Below are 21,908 nucleotides of genomic sequence, written 5' to 3'. Positions count from 1 at the left end.
GCCTCTGTTTTACAGATGCAAAGCTGAAGCAAGCAGAAACAGATTTGTCACTGGAAGTAATGATCAAAAGAGACTTTTAGTTTCTGCCCAAAAGAAATATAAAGGACTTCAAATATAAAGACCTTAATTTAAAATTTTCAAAAATCCTGCTGCAACTAAGAAATACCAGGTAGTGGCAGAATAACCATCCTTCTCCTGCTTGACAGGAAGTTTGTCATTTGCCAGAAGTAAGTTAGTACCTGCCTCATCTGAAAAGTCATCCCATACAACATTCAGCAAGCACACAGGAAATTCTCAGCCACTTTCAGTTTTAAAGCATCCTTCTGAAGGACACATTTGTCAAAGAGAAACTTTAGCTATGAAAAAGGGTTGGTTTTGTTCTTAAAAAACAACAACCACCCCACCCCCACGCATCCCCCCGGAGAAATTTTTATAAGCCAAAAAAGTCAAAATAACATTAACTTACCAATCGATGCATCACCATCCAAGAGATTGTCATCTTCAGAGGTCTGAAAGTCCATGATGACACCTGCTCCATCTAAAAGCTCTTCATCACTGCTTGCACTAGTTATACTGTTGTAACTGTTTCGATAGTAGCCTCTATGAAACAGCTGCTCAGACTCCATTTAGCTGCTTTATAACCTAAATAAGGAAATGATGAGTTATTTTCTATTTGAAAATGCACAAAAGACTGAGAAGTTCATATCAAATAAAAGAAAATTCATGCATTCCATGTTTTGGGCAAACATTAAGGTCATAGTACTATAAGTTACAAAATGCAGTAGTAATAAAAAACACCACAGAAAACAATTCAGGAAAATCTTCTGCGATTTTTAACTGGATAATGCTTCCTCATTCCCCTTCTTGGGCTCTCCTTAGTTCAGTGTTACCATCATGAAAGTATTTCACTTTCAGTTAACATGGCTGGAAGGCACATGCGCTATGTGTAAGAACATGCATTGCACCATAGGACAGGCACAAAATCCAGTCAATATTAAGGTTAAAAAAAAAAAAAAAAACAGAAGAACATTTTAGCAAGACTGTATCATCTTTACAAAACTGTATTTTACTTTTACATACAGTATGACACCAAAGCATAATATGCCTTATTTTGGTAATGAGAAACCTCTCACTCCCTCTAACTGAAGAGGCCCCCCTTCCCGCAAATGTGCCTCCAGATCTTCTGCTCATCTCATCTTCCTCTGCTTATTCTCAAATTCTGTAACCATTCACTGTAGCTGGTGCAAAGCTATATGCACCATAAGCATCCAGCCAGCAGTCACCCCTCCAAAGATACGACAGGACTCCCAATTCAGATCCCTCTCCTCTGTCCAACCATGGAGCCTTGTGAAGTGCAGCTAAACTGGTTGGCCAATGTCAGGAGTTATTAGTGGACATCAGACAGACAACTTTCCCATACTGACAAACAGCACAGTCTCCTAACACACAAGCTACCTAGAAGCAGCAATGAAAAGCAAAGTGACAAAGTCTGCTGGGGAATTAAAAATGAGCACTAACTACAAAGGGTTGCGGAAGGAATCCTCAGCACTCAGGAAGTAGGCGATAGCAGGAGATGAAATTGATTCATAGTCATATTCTGTCAATTCACATTTATCAATTCACAAAAGGGGAGAAAAAAAATATTCCTAACTTTCCTTATAGAGTAGCGGGCTGCGACCTGACTACTAGCATCCAGGAATGAAATCTTAAGGTTACAAGAAAGAGTTCAGTACTCAGCAGCAGTCCTGAAAAACCTGATACAAGGAATTATCAGGTAAGAGAGAGAACTTCATTACACTACTGTATAAATCCACGGCACGCCCACATCTTAAATGCTTTGCACAGTGCCAGAAATCCAAAAGGATATAGAAGAGCTGAAACAGATTACAAAAGAGCAAACTGATGATTGATAATACAAAATAGCTTCCCTTTTATGGGGCAACAAAATGGAACAGGACTCTTCGGTCCAGAAAAGCAGCGAGATGGAGGAAAATACAAAGATATCAGTACAATCTCAAGTGGCAAGGAGGTCAATAGGCATCAGCTGTTTTACAGTGGTCCCTACATCTCATAATGAAAGGGGCGAGACAAACAGGTGACAAGGTGACAAGCACACAAAAAAGGGACAATTCTTCACACGGCACATAGTGAAGTGGTGGAATTCTTTGCCATTTTGCACAAGTATACACTGGTTCATAAAGCAGCCTGAGAAATTCATAGGGGAAAAAAAAACATCAGAAGCTATTACAGACAGCACCTCTAGTAGGAATGCTGGAGGCTAGGAGAGCAATATATATGCTTATTCTGTTCTTTCTTTCTTCTCCTAGAGATCTGCTATTGGGCTAGATAGACCCCTTTGACTTGGCCCATTTTCATTTCATTAATATATATATATTTTTTATATATATATATATATTTACAATTTCAAGCATACTCTTGAAATAAATTTCTTCCATTCTTCCTCATGTTAAAATTCTTCTTAATCTTCTACCATTTTACAGGCACTGAGAAAAGCTTCTTAACGAATGGTCAGGAAAGTGTCACATTGTCATATGAGGAAGCATATCCTATTTGAAAACAGAGCTGTTTATATGCGGAAGCAGTGGAAGTATCTCCATTTCAGCCCAAATATACCAAATCATGATTTGTAATTTATTCAGAAACTATACCTTAAACTGTTCAACAGGTATAACTTGTCACACAATTTTTGGTATTCCCAGTAACAGAGTACCTAGAAAAAACATGCCCCCCCCTCCCCCCCAAAAAAATCTGTTCACAAACAGTCCAACAATTTTACTATTATGCTCCAAGAAGGTCCCGTTGACATCCCTCTGCCTACATCAGTTGGGTGCTATTATAAATGGGAGTCCCAAACAACACAGCTAAACTGAGAAACCTGGACTTCCTAGAATAATCCTAGTGACAGGCGAGTGAGGAGTTAACAGGTCTGAAGTTTGTCAATTGATATGCAGAAGAACTGATGGGCACAAGAGCTGACGTGCGCAAAGCTGCTGAACAGAGGACTTAACAGGACTAAAGTCGTCTGCCAACCGATATGCGCAAGGACTGACATGCGCAAGGCTGCGGAATGGCAGCATTAACAAGACTGCAGAAGTGAAGTCTGCCACCTGGAATCCGCACGGACCCGCGCGGAGGGAAGAAGCAATACGGAGGTGCTGTGGTCTTGCCTCGCTAGCAGGGTCCTCCCGAGCAGACAAACAGACAGTCCTGTGGTTGCGAAACTTGCTAAAAGTCGGCAAAAGCAGTGTTTGCCCAGAGCCCCAGCCGTATAAAAAGAGGCTTGGCAGCTAGGAGAGTTTGGGCAGGGACGGGAACGTGACCTGATCATCCTCTCCGGCTGGACCGTGAGTATCCCCCCCCTCCCCTGTTCCTGGGACGCTGGGTGAAGGGAACTCCTCGAGGTTGAGAGCCCTCTCACTAGGAGAGTGAACAAGAAAGCTTTCAAGCAGGGATAAGCAGTCCTTCCAATTAATAATGCAGTAATCGACGGTTTCAGGTTATCCTTTCTAAATTAGTAACTGATGGTTTTGTGTTATCCTTCCTAAGTTAGTAATCGCATTATTTTAATGGGTGTTACTAATCCAAGAACTTGTGTGAGGAAATAAACATCTTTTTTATTATTATTACATTACTGTCTCAGTCGTTGCTATCGAACCTTCATAGCATGACAGCGTGACACCTAGTGTTTCCACTCACTGTCTGCACTGTTTGTCATCTTCCTCCACCTGTCGCATGCAACAAAAAATGATATTCCAGGCTTTAATCTGACAGTTAGTCCTCTTGCTTGAGGAGAAGCTATGTAACATTTACATCCACCTAATTTTTCCTACACTCCGATCAGGTCCGTAAGAAGAAAAAAAAAACCTTCTTGCCTTACCTATAAAAGTAACACTATCACTGAAAGACAAAACTGTAAGACACAAAAGCAAACAGTACCATAGTGCAAGTTTTTAATCTATTCTGTGTTCTTTCTATAGTATATCTGACTTTTTAAAATAGCTTATTTTTGTCAATTATGCACTAATCTTTACTACAGAAAACAATTAACAAGCTTCAGACAGACAACAGTTTAGTTAGAAATAATGAAAAGTTATTTTTAAATTTAACAAAAACTACAAAGTGGTAGCAAATTCAGACCCCAAGAGTACCACTACTTTTGTGTCAGTCCCAGGCCTCCAACCTCAACATTCAAGCTGCTGCAAGAACTCTTGGATAGCCTTTATGTTTGTGTGCAAAAATAAGAATATATCTCTTGTAATCTACAGACAAAACCACAACTATCAAAAACAATTACTTGAGCTCAGTGGGAGTTGATTCTGTAGTGTTACCAGATGCAAATCAAGGAGCCACAAGTAGTGAATTCTATAATCAACACTTTGTTGAGATGCATACTGACTAAAGCCTGCTTAATCTTTAAAGTATTGTACCAAATTTGGAAGCCACAATTTTTTTCACCTAATAAAAATATATTTTCTTGTAATTTTGGGGAGAAATATTTATTACAGTATAATGGTGGAACACTGTAAATGTCTCCTTTTCAAAAAACAGGTAGTGTATTGTTTTCTTTATATTAAACTGTTCAACTTTGGTTCATCTTGCTACAGACCTGTTATTTAGAATAAGAAACAACTCTCCTTTTGGATGTCCTTTTAAGAACTTTAAATGAGAAATGCCATAGCAGGGGATTACAGATATTAAATCTTCCAATAATTGATTAAATGCTTTCAGCCTTGTCTACAATGGAAGAGAAAAGTTAACTAGTTGGTCAGGAACTGACAGACAAAAAGCAACAGATTCTCCAGAGCCAGATCAACTGTACCGTGAAGAACCTCTCTGTCACCACTGCACAAACATGATCCCACATGCTGACTCCTCTGGCACTCACGTGCTTCCTGTTACATGATACAGCATGATACTACAGGCCTTCTATTCTTGTTTTGAAACACTACATGTCTCCTAATGCAAAAGTATTACTGCTGACAAATCACAACAATGAAGCAAAAGCTGTAACACCAGAGCCATTCGTTTTGAGGACCTTAACTAAGATTCTTAAGAATTAATTGTGCATTCATACTCTGCAATCCCAGAGAGTCAAGTGCATCAACTGCTTCATATCTGACATAGTAATACAGATTACTGTCTTACAGCAGCATGTAGTCACAGCAGGAATGCAGGGAACAACAACAGAATGTTAACTATTCAATAAGCTTCATGTAAGATGAAAATTTTACTTCTTGAGGACATGCGAATCACTAATTGTCTACCATCTTTACCTATGACTAAAAGAAAAATAATAAAAACAGCTTAGGTCTACCTACAGCAAATTTATTTTTGTGCCTTTAAGTGAAAAGGGCTTGTTTAACAAACTACTAAACTGCCATACAAAGTTAGGGATCTTAACAACCTGTGTTAAGTGTTTGAGTCAAGAAAGTTTGAAAGTATAGTTCATATGACCTTAAAACACTGTTAGTGGACAAGACATCTGGCTAGCCTGAGCAAAGGAAAGAGAGTGGTATGGGCACAGAGTAGACTCCTCCTCAGAAACAGACTGCTGGGGAATGGCAGTTCCAGAGAAAAGGAGCCAGGGAACAGCCAGAAGAGCTGTAATGTGCTGCCTGATGCAGCCTGAGGCAGATTATCCTTCATGGTTCTGGAAGACTGCATTCTTACAAGAGATCCTGCACAAAATCCTATGGAGCTGCGAGGAGGGAGCACGGAGGAACGAGAATTAAACAATCACCCTGCTACTTTTACAATGCCAAATTCCCTGCACTAGGGCACTAAATAATAGGCACTAATAGGCACTAGAAGACCAGTGAGGACAGATGGAAGTTAGCTGAGATAAGTTTCAAATGGGGAAAAAGACACTGTTTGAATGCTAGCCAAACCAAATATCTGGGGTGGAGGGGGGGGGGGGGGAGGAGCAGACTCTCAGCAACTGCTAGCTGCAGTAAATATTTAAGTAATAAACTTTTTCTCAACTTGGATTACTGCACAAATCCAGGAGAGATTACAAAAGCTAGCTGAGAACATTAAAGATACTAGATTTTACATGTTTCTAGGAAGTATCATAGCTTTGACCCAGAGTCCAGTTCAGATACCTCAGAAGACGGCCACTCAAAAATGCTTCAGATCATCTTTGAAAAAGGGAAGATAGCGAAGCAATGCACTGTAAGAATAAAGAAAGGAAATCTAAACAGTAAGCGGGGGCTTTTGACACATGGAAGGACTTTCACTCAGCACATACGTCCAGATCTCCTATGAAGAGATCGCAATGGGCAAAAGGTGCAACTAAACCTTTGCGCTTTCATTACTGCCCTATTTCTAGGACATTCTGAACCATCAGAACTCTTCTACAAAGCACGTTAACAGAAAAGCCTGACACAAACAATTACAACCAAAAAAGCCCAGACAGCTAATTAAAGCCAGATGTCTTAGCTGCTACAACTGGGGAGAGGCAAGAAAGCGGTAAGCATACATACAAGTATATCAAATTTTGTAAGATCAAATACAAAGCAGTCCCTGCCTGCACTGCATTTATAACAGCACAGAAACGGCTACATTTATAATAGAAAAAGTCTGTAAGGCTATTATGGTTTTCTGCACAGTTTAGTACCTCAGGCTTTTTCTGCTCCCAAATACAAGACATCCTGCTTATCTTTCAAGTTCTATGAATGAAAGGTCAGAGAGGCGAGTCAGCTGAGGGAGCCAGCCGAGGCAGCCACTTCCAGTGCAGCGAAGTGCAGTCCCCCTGCAGCTGACAGCAGCACAAAAAGGGGCCTGGCAACAAATGTCCTGCAAATCAGATTATCTGAGCAGTTTGTGAATCTCTGATACGTGCTTTGTTGTCCTATAGAAATAGGAAAGGCCATAGAGCACAATGTTGAAAATTTACCTTGTGAATGCAAAAGCTTTTTCCCAAACCGAGAAGAGTCCTGATAAATACAAAAATTAGCATATCATCTATTTTTTTGTATTCAGTACTAATAACTAAGAGTGAAAAGGCAGTGATCTGTCCCCTAACTCACACATTCATTCCTGCAAAACCTGCAAGAGGACAGTACCCAGTGAGAAATACTATGAAAATACTATAAAAACCACAGAGCGGATGAAATTCACAAAGAAACTTAGCATATGGTTAAGAACACCATCTTTAAACATAGGAGTGTGCTCTATATTAGACAAAGTGCAATGATAGCAATAGTCATTTGAGTCATTTGCTGGAAATTCTGGAAAAAAATGCTAAGATTGCAACTGTTTTAACTGGTAAGAACCAAGTGATACGTGTTATAAAGCAGTCAGGAACTCTATACACATTGTCTTATTAAAAAAAGTTATATAAAAATACCATAGACTTTAAGAAAGGACAAAGAATGAGATGATAAAGACATTCTCCAGACACAGTACACCCCATTTGTATGTCAGAACTCCTGTCCGAAAGATGGAAGCAGTCAAGAACTGCCTTGAACTCTTAATTCCAAACGCTCTGTATTATGGTAATTCAAAAATAGTGCATTGCCAGCATTTTTTTTTAATAAGCATGCTCTTCAAGAACTCCTCCTGCACTCAGAAATAAGCCTTTCACAAAATTTTTAATACAAAGGCCAAATTTTGTTTACTCTTTCACCCTCAGCCTCACCAGCCTCAAAATTACATTCCCACTTTCATTGCGGATACAAAGAAAAGCTAGTCATTCAAAACAGGTCTGCAGCTTCTTTTCCTCTAATGAAGCTGGATAAAGCTTTTGGTTTTTTGTCTCCCAAGTTCCAAAGCTTCAACATTTCTTGTTTCGTTTAAAATTCTGTGCCTGGTAAAAACATTCGGGGGGGGGGGTGCTGGACCTACAACACCAAGACGACTTTCAATTTGAAAATACTGAAATATTTTGGTTTTATTGGATGTGTCAAATCTCAATATTGCCAAAACAAAACACTCTGGTATGTGTACAGCTTTGTAGATGACTGTTTTACAGTCAAACACATCCGTTTTGTTATGAGCTTTACTTGATGATTCAAGAGATGTCTAAGTTAAGCAGCTGTCATTCCCATTTTACTGAAAAGCAGAAGACACTGAATGGATCTGTACTGAGTCTCAACAACTCTTTAAAAATAAAATGTCCCATCACTTCCATAGTGAGGTCTATTATTTAATCCCATCAGCAGAGGCATCTGGAGATGTTCTCTTTACATCCTGGCCAAGTGGTATTCAGAAATTATTATAACCATTAGACTTATTCACCCTTACATTGAGATTGGTGCTGCTCAACAGAAAAAAAGTTTATACAGAAGGGACAACACTTTTTAAATAAAATTTCAAGATCATAAGTAAAGAAAAGAAAAATCCAGCACATCTGGCCTCCATTTATTTATTTATTTTGCCTATCACATGAAGACAGTTAAAGACAACCCTAATGTCATTTATCTTCCAAACCTCAGGTTTGGAAAAAGAAAGAACGAATTGAGAGGAATTTCTCATTGTAATTTTTAGATCACTAGCAGAGCATTTCTTCATAAAAAGGCTCAAAATCCTGCTCTTCCAACTATACTTTGAAGAATAGGGAAGAGATGATGGGAGAAATAGCAGTTTTCCTGAATTTTCCCAAGTCAGACTAGCCCACTAAAATTAAGGATACTCAAGAAGCCAAACTGATTAAAACTAAGGAATGCCTGTGGTAACCTGACGAAAATAAAAGAACAGAAGATCCTTCTTTGTAACATCCCCCCCCCCCCCCAAAAAAATCTGAAACTATCTTAATTGACCTCAGGAACAGAACTGCTCCTATTATAGCTATTTAATGAGAAAAGTGCAAGGATCTCAGTCCATTTTTAGATCACATATAAAATATACAGTATTGTCACAAAGGAGCACAACCAGTTAACTGAAGTTACTTGAGTTTAAAAATATTAACTACCATCTAATTGAGTTTATGTAGTAGGCACTCTGGGAATAGAACAGAAAAAGCTGATTTCCAAAAATATATATAAAGATCTATTGTAGTTCCATTAACAGGTACTGACAGAATAAAATTAATGTTCATGGAAAAAAAAGACACATATTCAAGCATTCTTCAGACAGAAAAGAAAACAAGGGCAAGTACAACAAACAAAACTATATGAAAAGATAATACTTTGTAAAGCACTCATATAATCTCTTAGTTTTAAACTGTAATTAGAAAAGAGTATTCAGACCTACTTTCCAGGTTCTACTGAATCCCAGTATTCTCTCAGTTATGAAAGCTCAATATAATAAAGGTCTGAGAAGTTTTCACTTTTATTATACATACCAATACAGAATACCACCACTATCTGCTCCTCACAAAAACAGTCAACAATATTCAATTTTGATATTTTCTTATCTTCTCAGCTTCAAAAAAAAAAAGACTGAGAGCTACCAGCCTAATTACAGAGTGAATACTGAACTCATGTTTCTAATCATATGACTCCGAACATAAGGGTTATTTGACTTTAGCTTGCATAAAATATTTGAAATTACTTCAGCTCCACTCTCTAAAATGTCTTAACTGCTAAGGCAACGCACAGCTGTGGCAGCTGAAGGGTTTTACATTACCAGCTGGCACAAAGATATCAGCCTGCCTGCTGGAATGGCTTGCTTCTTTTATACGTACCAAGTTACTGGTGTGAATACTCCTTAGTTTATTCCAATAAAAAAATAGCTAGATTAGCAGCAAACTCAGATTTGAATTTACTAAAATAACCTGGCTCACTGATGCATTAGAAACAGCTCTGCTAGCACAGTTAAAGTAGTTCTCCCACACAGGCAGAGCTGTAAGCAGCTAAATGCCTGATTAAGATCTTTTGGTAGGTTTCATGGGGATGGGGGTGGGGCAGATATCCCCCCCAAACCCATAATCCCTTAGCACGAACCTAGATTAAGTATAAAAGCAAATATTAGCCAAAAGCTTAAGTTTCATAGGTAAGTATCGATCCTTAGCTAAGACATGGTGAACAACTGTGCCTATGGCTGCCACTTTGGTGCAAGTGTGAAATACACATGAGGTATGGTATTAGTTTGTAAACTAATGATTCAGCAGCTACAGCTGCAAGTATTCTGTCCAGGAAAGAAAAGAGGGGGAGTTCCCTTAGCAAAAAAAGAAAAAACAAAAACAAACAAACAAACAAACAAACAAAAAAAACCCACCCCACCTTATGAAAAATCACTTGTGTTCCTTCTGTGACCAGATTCAAAAGAGAAGAACACAAATTCCTTAAGACAAGCAAAAGGTAAAACCCAAAGTCCTTTTCCCAAGGATCAGAAGACCTGTTACTGTAGATTCCACTGTAGATAACATAACTTTTGCCTGTTGAGTCTTTGGCCATCACATTCATTTTCTGTTCAGTCAAGAGACTGCCTATTCTCCTTTGCTCGAGGCAACAGCGTATGACATCCTCTTTACAGTCTTTAGAAGATTTTGCTCCTTTTGAATGTAAACCAGTGTTGCAGTCATTGGAAGGGTACACAGACAGTGATGCAGAGCTTCCATACAACACCGGATTGACTAGCAGTCTTGCTATTTATACATTTCTTTATCATTTCAGGCAAATGCATTGGACAATCCTTAGCTATGCACACAGATTGTTAAATTTACGATTGCCTCTGATCACACCTGAGTTAGGTGCCTTTCAGTAAGCTTCACTTGAGTTCAACCCATTTATATCTGAATGACCTCAAAATACCCAAGGAAGGAAGGAAGAAACCTTAAGATAAAGCAAATAAGAGACAATCACAGCAAAGAGGCTCTGTGAGCCAAGATAAAAAGCACATGAGACCACTGACTCTAGCAGAAAGAGGGGCACAAGAAAAGTATTCATCCTTGAGAGACAAAAATATTAATTCAAGATTGTAAATTTGTTATCTGAAAAAAACAAAAAAAACCCCAGCATCATCCCAAGTTTCATTATAAACATCATCTTGATAACAGCAGCTAGCAAAGATTAAGGTCTTTGTACTGACTTCTGATTTCTTCATAAACACATTGTAGCCTCTGACATCAAGAAAAAACCCTACACAGTTCTTTGAAATACTACAGAAACTACTATTGCTTAGGAAATCATGTGGGGACCCCTGGTGGTTCCTGTTTACTTACTCTCCCTGGAGGCATGCCTTCCCCCACCACTGATTTTAAAACTTAAAAGTGAAGAACATACCAGCTAATGAGGGACCCATTCTCTGTACTCTCATTACAAATAAGAAGTATTCAGTCACCAAAAAAAGGGTTGTTGTTCTTGGTTTGTCTAGCAGATACAATTTGTAGAGCTACTCATACTTCAAGGCTGAGGAGTCCTGACAATAGCCTCCCTGTCAATCCTCTTGAGCAGCAGCAGCGTTAGGGTAGCAATGCAAGGAAGGATTGAAGTGATCTGCAATCAACAGCTGTATCTGGCTGGTGGCTGACCTTTCCCGCTGTAACTAAGAAGGCAGAAGCAGCACCCCTGTTTCTGTAAAAACAGCATCTCCACCTGCTACCAATTACCATTTTGGTCTGCTCCAAAGGCTGGGAAAAAAAAGAGCTGTCAAAATAGATCTGTGAAACTCATAAGTTAACAAATAAGACTGTTTATTGCTTGTTTCGTTTTTATAAGACAAACACATAGACTAACCAACATGATCCACCTTAAGGGGAAAAAAGGGGGGGGCAGTAAAGCCCCAGACACCTCTAAAAGTGAGGTATGCACTGAAGAGCAAGTGTATTAACACTTCTGAATGCACAGCAAGTTCCCTCACTTAAATATTTTTCTCTCCATCTGTAAAACTTAGTTGGCTAGTAGGCAAATACAACTTCTAAAACTGTGCCTACTTTGTCAGGCTTTAGAAATGGAAGGCAAATTTGTGGCAGAAGAATCTGAAGGCTAATTATTATTGTTAAATGTAGTTACAAAGTTGAAAGCACGAATCAAAGTGGGTATTCTAGGGGGAAAAAAAGCTGTTTCTTGTGAGATCTTTAGCTTTGAAAATTATGGAAAAAAGATTCAATAATACTTTAATGAAAGGCCTCTCATTAACAGAGTACAAAAGAAGGTCAGTTATCTTAAATATATGTTACATACCAACAAAAATGAGATCAGTTCACTGGGTTCATAGATTAAATTTATTAAAACATATATATATACACACACACACGCGCACACATATATATGTCTCTCGATCTAGCCAAAGAATCAAAAGGTTTTTTAATTTGTTAGAAATAAATACTGAGATTTTTGTAACTTTTTGGTAATAACAGGAATATTCAGGGTTCAGACTGTTAAGTCTCCTCAAGCGTTCTGCAGACTTACAAGCCTCATTGGGGAATTTAAGAGAATATTAATGTCTCAGCCCGAAACATAGAAGAGAGCTGGTAGGTCTGTGAGGCTGATCTGTTCGTGCCATTTGATTGCCCTGCTGTAATAACTACAAGTGTTTACTCATTCTTGTAGTGTTCCATATCAGGTCTGACAGAAGTTTTCTGCAAAACAAGCAGCAAAAAGTCCAAGGAAAAAAAAACTTCAATTTTCTTTCCTAGAATCATCCCTCTGGAAATCCGTAGATTCACTTTTCAGAACCAGAAAGTGAAAAAGTTTGGGAGCATATGAAGAACAGGTTTGTGGTCTTTTGTTGTTGGGTTGGTTTGGGTGGGTTTTTTTTGTTTTTTTTTTTTGACATGTACACAGGAGAAATTAATAATGAAAACCTCTGGGGAAGAGCTGCAGTAGATTAAGAACTACAGGTAAACATCAAAACCCAACAAATCTGGCAGAGAATAATTTGGAGATAGAGGTGGAATGAACTGAAACACAAACTTATCTTTTAGGTGAATAAGTGTGTGAATTAACTGGCAGAATGTCAAAACATTAAGTCACTTCAGCAGCTGTATCTAATTTAAATGTATTACTGAAGTCAACTTATATTTTTACCATTTGACTTACAAGATGTTTCTTCATTATATTGTATTACATATTTCAATGTAAAAACTCAACATGCAAGTTTAAGTACTTTCTCATTCATGAGCTTTTTAAATAAATTTATAAAAATCTACCAAGAAAATAAGAAAAAGTAACAGTGAGGGTTATCCTCACCAAAGGATTTATGCTTTAGGACAGAACTTAATTCACTTATTCATTCACTATTCCTCCTTTCCCTCCCAAAGTGAGTATGGAGTCTATATCTGTAACTAGAAAGCATAATCAAAAAGCAAACCAAAAAAAAAAAAAAAGCTAGTCTAGGAAGTTTGAGGGGAAAGAATATATTATGACTCTCTACACAATGTTTAAAAAAAAAAGAAATACTCTAGCACATACTATGAAGTTATAAACTCTCTTCTTCCTTTTCATTTCCAGGCGCACATATTCAACACTATTTGGTACATAATACAAATAAATAAGGATGCTCCATATGTAAACAGATTTACAGCTACTTTAAGTGCTCTGACTGTTAATCCTTTCTATTATGCATGAAGCAGCAGAAAAAATCTGCCAACTCTGTTGTATCTTGAGCTTCTAAGCCCTAAGTGCAGCCATTATCTCAAAGTTTTGAATTGTTTTCCAAGTTTTGACCTTTTTAAAGCAGAACACATGCCCCAACCAACTACATATTTTTAGTCTGTTTACATACTCTCTTACCAGAATCAATTTAAATGAGTGGTGTTTTTGATAAACATCATTCTCACAGATCACCTTTTATAAAGGCTCCCAAAATTCAAAACCAAGTTTCAAGTTAAATAGCTACAGAAAATTTAATTGTCAATTTTCTAGCATTCTGACCATCTTCATCAGAAGTTTCCAAACCCTGGTATATAAATAAGCACAAAGTGCTGTGCTGCAGAGCCTGGAGCTGTAGTCCTCATATTCATGAGCACAGGTAAATAGATGGCCTAACACATTAAAAACTTCAGGAAGTCAGCCGACAGGGAATCCAAAAGCACAGATTCTAACAAGAAAAAGATTGATGCAGGGAGCACAGATTTGGGGATCTGCATTCAGAGCATGCAGGTATAAAGTTATGATCTTAGTTTGGGTAAAATGAGCAGGGAGAATGTATAAGCAGGCTTAAGTGCACATGACTGCTGCCACTACTGACCTGATTCAGAGATGATCTGGGTACTGTTGCAGACAGTACCAAGCAAGAAGTTCAAGAACATGCAATCTAGAGTCTGTTTACATTCAGAGAATCCAATTCTGCAAACACACAAATGGTACTATTCTTACATTTAAAGCTATTCAAGTACTAGGGCAAGACACACACAAAAGTCCTGAAACAAAGTGTGAAGAAAAAAAAAAAAAACAAAAGCATATATTCCGTGAATGGAAGAACATATACCATATAGCCAGACCCAGCTGTTCATTGAATAGCCCACTGAGAGTGGGTTATCTCTTTCAGATTATTGAAACAACAGTTCATGACAAATATTAGGTACAGAAAAGAGCTCAGGAGGAATTACAAACACGATCGTGGGAGAAAAGATTGTAAAAGCTGTGAAAGACTTTCCTTGTTTAGGATTTGGACAACCTTGTCCTTATTACAAGTCAATATTTAAAAAAAATAGTTTTGCTGGGAAGAGATCTGGGTGATCCTCCCCCTCTACTCAGCCCTGGGGAGGCCCCATCTGGAGTACTGTGTCCAGTTCTGGGCTCCCCAGTACAAGAGCGATGTGGCACTACTGGAGCAAGTCGAGCGAAGGGCTACTAAGATGATTAGGGGACTGGAGCATCTCTCTTATGAGGAAAGACTGAGAGAGCTGGGCCTGTTTAGCCTGCAGAAGAAAAGACTGAGAGGGGATTATACAAGTATCTTAAGGGAGGGTGTCAAGAGGATGGGGCCAGACTCTTTTCAGTGGTGCCCAGTGACAGGACATGAGGCAACAGACACAAACTGAAACACAGGAAGTTTTGTATAATATATAAAAAAAATTTTAAAACCTTACATTACAACATTTTGAAGTGTCTTTAAGTAAACAGTATTGATAAGTATCTGCTTTCAAATCTGTCATACCAAGACTTCTTTCCATTCAAGTAGTCATTTTGCAAAGAAGCATCTATGTTGCCAAGGGATACAGAACATAAAACCCGTAACATTTCTACTAAAAAGAAAGGCAACTGAAAGCAAAAAGCATCAATGTGCCTGACATTTCAATAAGCATGAACTTAATTCCCTTTACAAACTCTGTACTATAAATTCCAGAGGTTCCACAACCCGATTAAGGGTGTGCAAATATTAAAACCCAGACGATTACCATGTCAATACATCTTTCCTGAAATATTTTTATGTGTCTAGTCTAACACAGTTTAGCACCAGAAACATTCCAAATTTTCTTTTTAGGCTCTGTTTTACCTAATTCAGTACTCTCAAGTGTGACACAGCAAATATATTATTCAACACTGAATATTTCACTACTAGCACTTGAAATTAAACTTTTCCACTGTCATACTTGCAGCTGTTCAGTAGGTGAGAAATGATATATATTTGTTGTCCAGTCAGCTCCCCTTTTTTGGATTAACCAGGTAGCTGAGATAATATGAAAGAGTACAGTCAATCCCAGGTTTTCACCTCAGCTGACCTACACCTTCTTCATTTAATTAAGAGGCTCTAAGAACAACCCTCTCTCTTGTCTGACTGAAACCTCACCAACCAAATCTGTGAGTCAACACAAAGTAAGCTAACTCAAGAAGAATAATTTTAACACTACTTATGTGGGATGCTTCACTTGTGGTCCCTAACATTTTCTAAGTTGCAGAGACCATCAGTTTTCCCGATGGCAACAAGAGACTGCTACCTAATAAAACCTAAATCAGGTGACAAGCGTTTTTGTTTTTGTTTTCTTTAAGTTTTCTTGCATGGGCTCCTGAAAAGTAGTTTCCATACTTCCCCCACCACCACCATCAGGCAGAGACCTAAATTGCGGGAGCCAGAATTTTAACCAGCCGTACAAGACCCCATTTCCCCATCTAAGAGTCGTTTGGGGTGTTTTATACCCCTACACGCTATGTAAAAAGACAGGGAATTCTCCTCCCTCCCTGCCTGCCCCGCTTCTGCGCGTGCGTGCGTGGGGCAGCTAAGTCAGAGGGTCCAAGCCGACCATACCGGCCAGCTGCCCGCTGCCAGCACCATTCCTGCCCCCTCCCGCCCCCCGCTGACAAGCGCGCAAGCAGCTGCCCCACGGCGCCCGGCGGTGACCCGGCCGCGTCGCACCAGGAGGCTCCGCCGCCCCCGGCCGCAGCGGCCCCGCTCGCGCCGGCACTAGCGGGCAGGACCGAGCGGCCCTCCCCGGCCGCCCGGCGGCCTCTCCTGCCGGGCCCCTACGGCGAGCCGAGCCGAGCCGAGCCGAGCCGAGCCCTGCCTCCCCTCGCCCCGCCCCGCCCCTACCCGCGCGGGTGGCGCCGCCTGCTGCTCCCCGGGGAGGCGCTCGCTCATCGTCCCGCGGCGGCGGGGCGGGGTCGCGCAGTCGGCGCGGACACCGGCTCGGCCCCCGGCCCAACCGTCGCCCCTGCAGCCGGCCCCGCCCCCTCGGCCCTGGGGGGCGGGGCTTCCTGCCACGCACGCGCGCCGCCGCAGCCGGCGTGACCGCCGCTACTTCCGGTTCCGGCGGTCCGTCGCCGGCGCGGTTCCGCTTTGCCTTCCGCCCGCGGGGGAGCCGTTACTCGCGCGCCCCGCGGTGGTGGCGGGGAGGAGGTCGCGGCGCTGCCCTGCACCGCCTCTCCGCCCCGCCGCGGTGCTGCCGGCCTCCAGGACGCTCAGGTATCGAGCTCCATCGCCCCGTGGCGCCGGGTCGCAGCGGAGGCACCAGCGTTCCCGGGGGTGGCGCTGTCTGAGGGGAGGCCGGCCTGAGTCACGGCTCGCTGCGGCAGAAAGCGCCCGTAGCAGCAGAGGAGCGCGAAACCCCCACGCTTCAGGAACACCGGTACCGAGTGAGGGGCTCGGAGGGGCTAGCTTCCCGGGTAAAGCAGCTATCTCAGTATCTGCTGGTGGGCGTGCCCAGGATTGCTGGAACTGTGATACCGCCGGACAGTCAGACTTCACCTGTTAGATGCTAGAGTCGCGTTTTGGCTGTCTACATCCAGGAAGACACCTACACGATACCATTTGGCTTCTGGCTAAACCTAGGCGTGTCTAAATCAAAACAAGCGGATGAAACCTCGAAAGAGCATCATAAATCATAGATCTATACTTGTAACGTATACTAGAAACGCACCCTTTCAGTTAGAAAACAAAAGATGTAAATGTTTCCACCTCAAGAAAGTTTCTATGGGCAGCCTGACTCCCCTGGGTAGTTTTGGCCCAAAACTTGTCTTTGACCCTAAGTTTTGACCCTACTGGACCACGGGGATAGCTGCCCCGCACAAACCTCGCTCGGGGAAAATCTTTGGAAAGAAACCTAGCACAAGTGCCAGGATTTGCAGTCTGTAAGCCACGATTTATTCATGAAAGCTTTACAGCGATTTCATTTGTTTATTTCCCTCGTTAACCTTTATAGCCATCGTTAACCTCAGCAGCCCGTTGCCGCTTGCTGCTGGGCGTCGACGCTTTCCAGCAGAAAGCGCCTGCGCACGGCGAGCGGCACGGCTGCCTTCACGCCGGTCGCCTACCGGCGCGGCAGAAACGCTGGTGGCCCGTGGGCCGTGCTCAGAGCGGCAGCGAGACCCTGGGCGCCTCCGGCGGGCCCGGGCGCGATCAGGGGCGCCGCCAGCCCCGCCCCGCCCTGCCCGTCACGTGACCCCCCCCCGCCCGCCGCCGCGTTACCAGGGTGACGCGCCGCTCCGCGCGAAGGCGGTCAGGCTAGCCTGCTGTTTCCGGCTTGGCTCCCGCTGCCCAATAGGGACTGAGGTGCCGGGGCGGCCTCGGCCAATGGGGGTGCGGGGGGCGGGCCCGCGGCGGGCGTGAGGCTCGATTGAGCGGCCGCGGCAGCGCCGGGCGCCGCGGGGAGGTGAGCTGCGCTGCGCTGCGCTGCGCTGCGCTGCGCTGCGCTGCGCGGGCAGCGCTGGGCGTATCCTGCGCGTATCCTGCGCGGCGGCGGGTGGCGGCGGCGGCGGCTCTCGGTGCTCGGGGCGGGGGTCCCTGGCCGCGTCTCTCGCCCTGCTGCCGCTCTGGCCGCGTGGGGGCGGTGGCTTGGCCTGGCCCGGCTGAGGGGAGCGGCGCGGCGCGGCCCGGTCCAGTGCAGTCCGGCCCGGCCCGGCCCGGCCCGGCGTAACGGCCTGCGCCCGGCCTGGGGGCTCCCCCTGCCGCCGGGGCCGCGGGCGCTCGCGGTGCCTCGGGGTGTGAGTCGTGCCCCGGCGCACAAGCCCCGTTCATCCCCGGTGGATAAAATGACCCTTCTGGGCCAGGGCTTGGGAAGCCTACGCCCTGTCAGTGTTGAAGTCCTTTCTCGAGGCTCGCGTTGCCCGTGCCACAGGTAAAAATAAGCAGTCTGGCTAGGACAATGCTCTATGTCGTTTTTGACTTAACTGTAGCTTCCCACCTATAGGCTCCTCGCTGATAGTTTACATTTGCGCAGAGTCGCATGCAGCAGTCACCCTAAGTTACATCTAATACTGTTGGTTTAGCTTTAGTACAGTATAGCTGGTTTTGTAAATAATGCAGCAGTAGCAAGAGAACTTGATTAAAGGCACCTGAAATGAAAAGTGTCCCACCTTGTGTGTTTTACCATTGCCCAAAAGATAATATTGATGTTGATACAAAGTTTTTGGGTTTTTTTTCCATTTTAGGGGCAGCTTAACACTTGCACTGCCTTGATGTATCTTCAAGACAAAAAAAAAAAAGTATAGTCCTGTCTCTTTCACTTTTTCCTTCCTGATAGTTATGCCTAGTCATCTTTTACTCCCATCTTCTGTTTTGTGCAAAAGATTACTTCAGCTCTCCCGGGCTTTGTTTTGCAATACTCATGAAGCTTGTTCCTTTTGGTGTACTCCCATGGTGTATGGGTCCTTCATCTTCCTGAGCATCTTTAGCAAACTCCTTGTCTGGTGCTTGGTCATTTTTGACTGACAAAAACAAATAATTCTAAATCAGTGAGATGAGCCTCGCTTGAGATGTTAAGTATGAACCTACGGTAATAAGGTCTTTTGGTGGAGGGAAGCTAAGCACAACAAAGTATGAGCACTGTTAGTGCTCTTAAGTGAGGCTTGGATGCAGAAAAACTGAGAAACCTTTTGTCTCTTTCAACTGACAGTCCTCAGGGTATGAAAGTTCTTTCTACTCTAGAAAAGATGACCCTTTAGCCCACCAATTAATTTGTTTTGATTTTTATCATTTTAGTCTTTTTATGGCCAATTCTTTTTGCTGTCCTGACTCTTCTCTATATTGGCTGTACCTTTAACTTTGAGTCATTTGCAGATTTGAGGAGAAAACTTTTTTTTTTTTTTAAACAGATCTTATCCCAATTTCCATTTTGCTGATTATTAGTGATTTTTTTCATTCACCTTACCAAATGTGTAACTGAAGCTCTTGTGTCATCAAGATAAAAATGTCTGTTAAAAGAGAGAGAAGAAATTAGCTTGACATAGTCTACTTTTGTTAAATCCACTTAGGGTTTTATCACACTTACTATTTCCCTCCATGTTTGATTATTGCTTCTTTTAAACTTGCTCAGGTCTCTCATTTTACCAAATGATTTTTTAATATAGTACTTTAAACACAATCAACATTCAGCTAAGCAATGCTGCCTAATCTCAAAAGCTTCCAGTCTAACTAGTCATATAATACAGTACAAATACTGTTTTGCACCATTTTGTAATGAATCTATTTTCTATGTGATATGAAAAAGTAAATTATTTAAATTTTCAGTAAAAATTAAGGTCATACCTTTTTGTATTGAATAGTGATTCTAAACTTGACTGGGCATCTCTTGAATTTAGTCTGTTTTTTGGTTCATTAGAGTCATTAACTTCCAAAATACTGTATTTAGTGCTTCTTAAGAATAAATGTATAGGTAATTTTTTCCATTCCTATGGGAGTTTTCCCAGATAAAGTTGAATGAAAAATTGCTAACTAAATTCTGTCATTGTCAAGGTGAAAGGGTAAACTGGGTTTAGCAGTTCTCTACACCAGCTCAGTCAACTGTACAAAAATAGAGGTGAGATTAAGAGTAGGTAATTTACAGAAAAGGTACTAAGCGCGTAATGCAGTCAAAGAGATAAATGGGTTGACATTTTAAGTAAAAAGTTTAACATGAACTGGCAGGCTGGAAGACTGACTAAGTACAGCTAACTAAATCTGTTGTGTGTTTTTTATTAGTACTCAAGTAAGGATGCCTTAAGCAGATAACTATGGATAAATATATAAAAGTGCAGAAGATTGGAGAAGGATCCTTTGGGAAAGCAATTCTGGTCAAAGCAAAAGAAAATGGCCAACAGTACGTTATTAAAGAAATAAACATCTCTAAGGTGAGTGATATCATTAATTACTGATCCTTTTTTGTTGTTGTTCATATTCCTATTCTCAAAAATCATTATTTTCCTTCTGAAGATGTCAAATAAGGAGAGAGAAGAATCAAGAAGAGAAGTTGCTGTATTGGCTAACATGAAACATCCAAATATAGTCCTGTATAGGGAGTCATTTGAAGGTAAGATCAATTAATACAATAGAACCTGAAATAATAGTATTAAGTGACTGTCTGTGTACTACTAATTGCATATAGTTTAAAAATCACTGTATTTTTCTCCCTTTAATCATTTTCCCCTCCTTTTATTACTTGCCTCAGTTTTTTCTGATTATTTTTGTGATTCTCAAACACATTAAAAAAGAGAGTGCAACAATTATATAGAAACATTCTTGTCTCTTCCTTACATGATTTAATTTTGGTTGATGCCTAGGTGAAAGGGTTATCTTTTTCTGTTTCTCCACAGTATATGTCCTTTAAATGCTTTGGTCTATTCTAATTGCTTGAATACTTATGTATCTTAAATATGAGTATGATCTAAATCCAGGTATTAATCACCCAGCAAGAGCAATTTCATCCCAAAGTCTGTTGTCTTAGAATGTGGTCTTCAGTAAGTACAATCACGTCATTGCTTTAAAAGCTGGAAGAATAGATGAGACTACTAGTTTGCCTTACCAAGCTATGAGGGAAGGAGCAATTTAATTCAAAACTGAAAGAGCTTCATAAAAAGGATGATTCACTGACATCCTTAGGAAGGAGCTGCTTAATCAGTGGCCCGGAGTTCTCTCCTGGTTATCATTTCTTTCAATGATAGTATGGAAGTTGTGATAACCAAGAAATTTAGGAGCAAGTTTCCACATCATTTTTACAGTGAATATCGTGGGAAATAATCAGAAGAGGTAAAAGATCCCAAAGCTCTGCTGCGTAGGATTAAAAATAGTATTTAAAAACTTAAATATTATTTGAAATGCCATGTAAGAACATTATTCTTTTCTCCTTTCTTTCCCTTCTGCTGACTGTCATGCCTTTTGATTTTGGGTTTTTATTTTCTGCTCATTAAGTTAGAATTATATGCTGTAAATCAAAAGACTGTGGTTGTTGCTTTTTATAAATCCACACTTCTGTCTTCCCTCTAATAGAGGCCTATTCTTTAAGACTGCTGTATTTTATGAGGTAGATTCTGTAATCCCTAGTTCATGAGACTTCATACTACATCTTTCTTGCTGAAGCAGATTGACTTTGAACATACTGGTTTTGATTTATAAAAGCAATTTATTGCAGAGGTAGGTTTGCAAGAAATCCAGACTCCTAGGATCACATTTCAAAATAATTCCAATTGTAAAGCGTAGCCAAGGTACAAAGCACTGTAAGCTCAAATGAGAAGTCCTGTTGTTGACGTTTTGGAAGACAAATTTTAGAAACATTTTGAGCAAATGAAGTTTAAATGACTTAGAGACTTTAATTATTTTTCACTCTGTTTACTTTTTTTAGTGTTATAACTAACTTTTCATAGTCATAAAGG

At 41.1% G+C, this 21,908-nt stretch overlaps 2 protein-coding genes across 11 annotated transcripts in view; one reads left to right on the top strand and one right to left on the bottom strand.

Moving 5' to 3' along the window:
- Window positions 1–16,413, bottom strand: part of CLCN3 (chloride voltage-gated channel 3) — a 66,343-nt gene extending 49,930 nt beyond the window's left edge. For 2 of the 4 annotated variants that reach the window (XM_067297898.1, XM_067297900.1), the window contains exons 1-2: window positions 16,378–16,413; window positions 467–642 (exon numbers count right to left, since the gene is read on the bottom strand). In XM_067297898.1, the coding sequence (XP_067153999.1) occupies window positions 467–626 (160 nt within the window). In that variant the 5' untranslated portion in view covers window positions 627–642; window positions 16,378–16,413. The remainder of the gene's footprint in view (window positions 1–466; window positions 643–16,377) is intronic. The other 2 variants (XM_067297899.1, XM_067297901.1) reach the window with 1 other exon arrangement.
- Window positions 16,414–17,398: 985 nt separating this feature from the next.
- The window catches only part of NEK1 (NIMA related kinase 1), a 50,515-nt gene continuing 46,005 nt past the window's right edge, over window positions 17,399–21,908 (top strand). For 5 of the 7 annotated variants that reach the window (XR_010884398.1, XR_010884395.1, XR_010884400.1 and 2 more), the window contains exons 1-3: window positions 17,895–17,935; window positions 20,242–20,390; window positions 20,473–20,569. Coding sequence is in view for 1 of the 7 variants with exons in the window: in XM_067297896.1 (XP_067153997.1) it covers window positions 20,274–20,390; window positions 20,473–20,569 (214 nt within the window). In the remaining 6 variants the exon portion in view is untranslated. Of the gene's footprint in view, window positions 17,415–17,894; window positions 17,936–18,365; window positions 18,401–20,241; window positions 20,391–20,472; window positions 20,570–21,908 lie in introns of those variants that run through there. The other 2 variants (XR_010884397.1, XR_010884396.1) reach the window with 2 other exon arrangements.

Source organism: Apteryx mantelli, chromosome 5, assembly GCF_036417845.1.
Source record: "Apteryx mantelli isolate bAptMan1 chromosome 5, bAptMan1.hap1, whole genome shotgun sequence".
NCBI classification, from domain to species: domain Eukaryota; kingdom Metazoa; phylum Chordata; class Aves; order Apterygiformes; family Apterygidae; genus Apteryx; species Apteryx mantelli.
The sequence above is the reverse complement of the archived record's forward strand: the minus strand, read 5'-3'. Positions and strand labels throughout refer to the sequence as shown.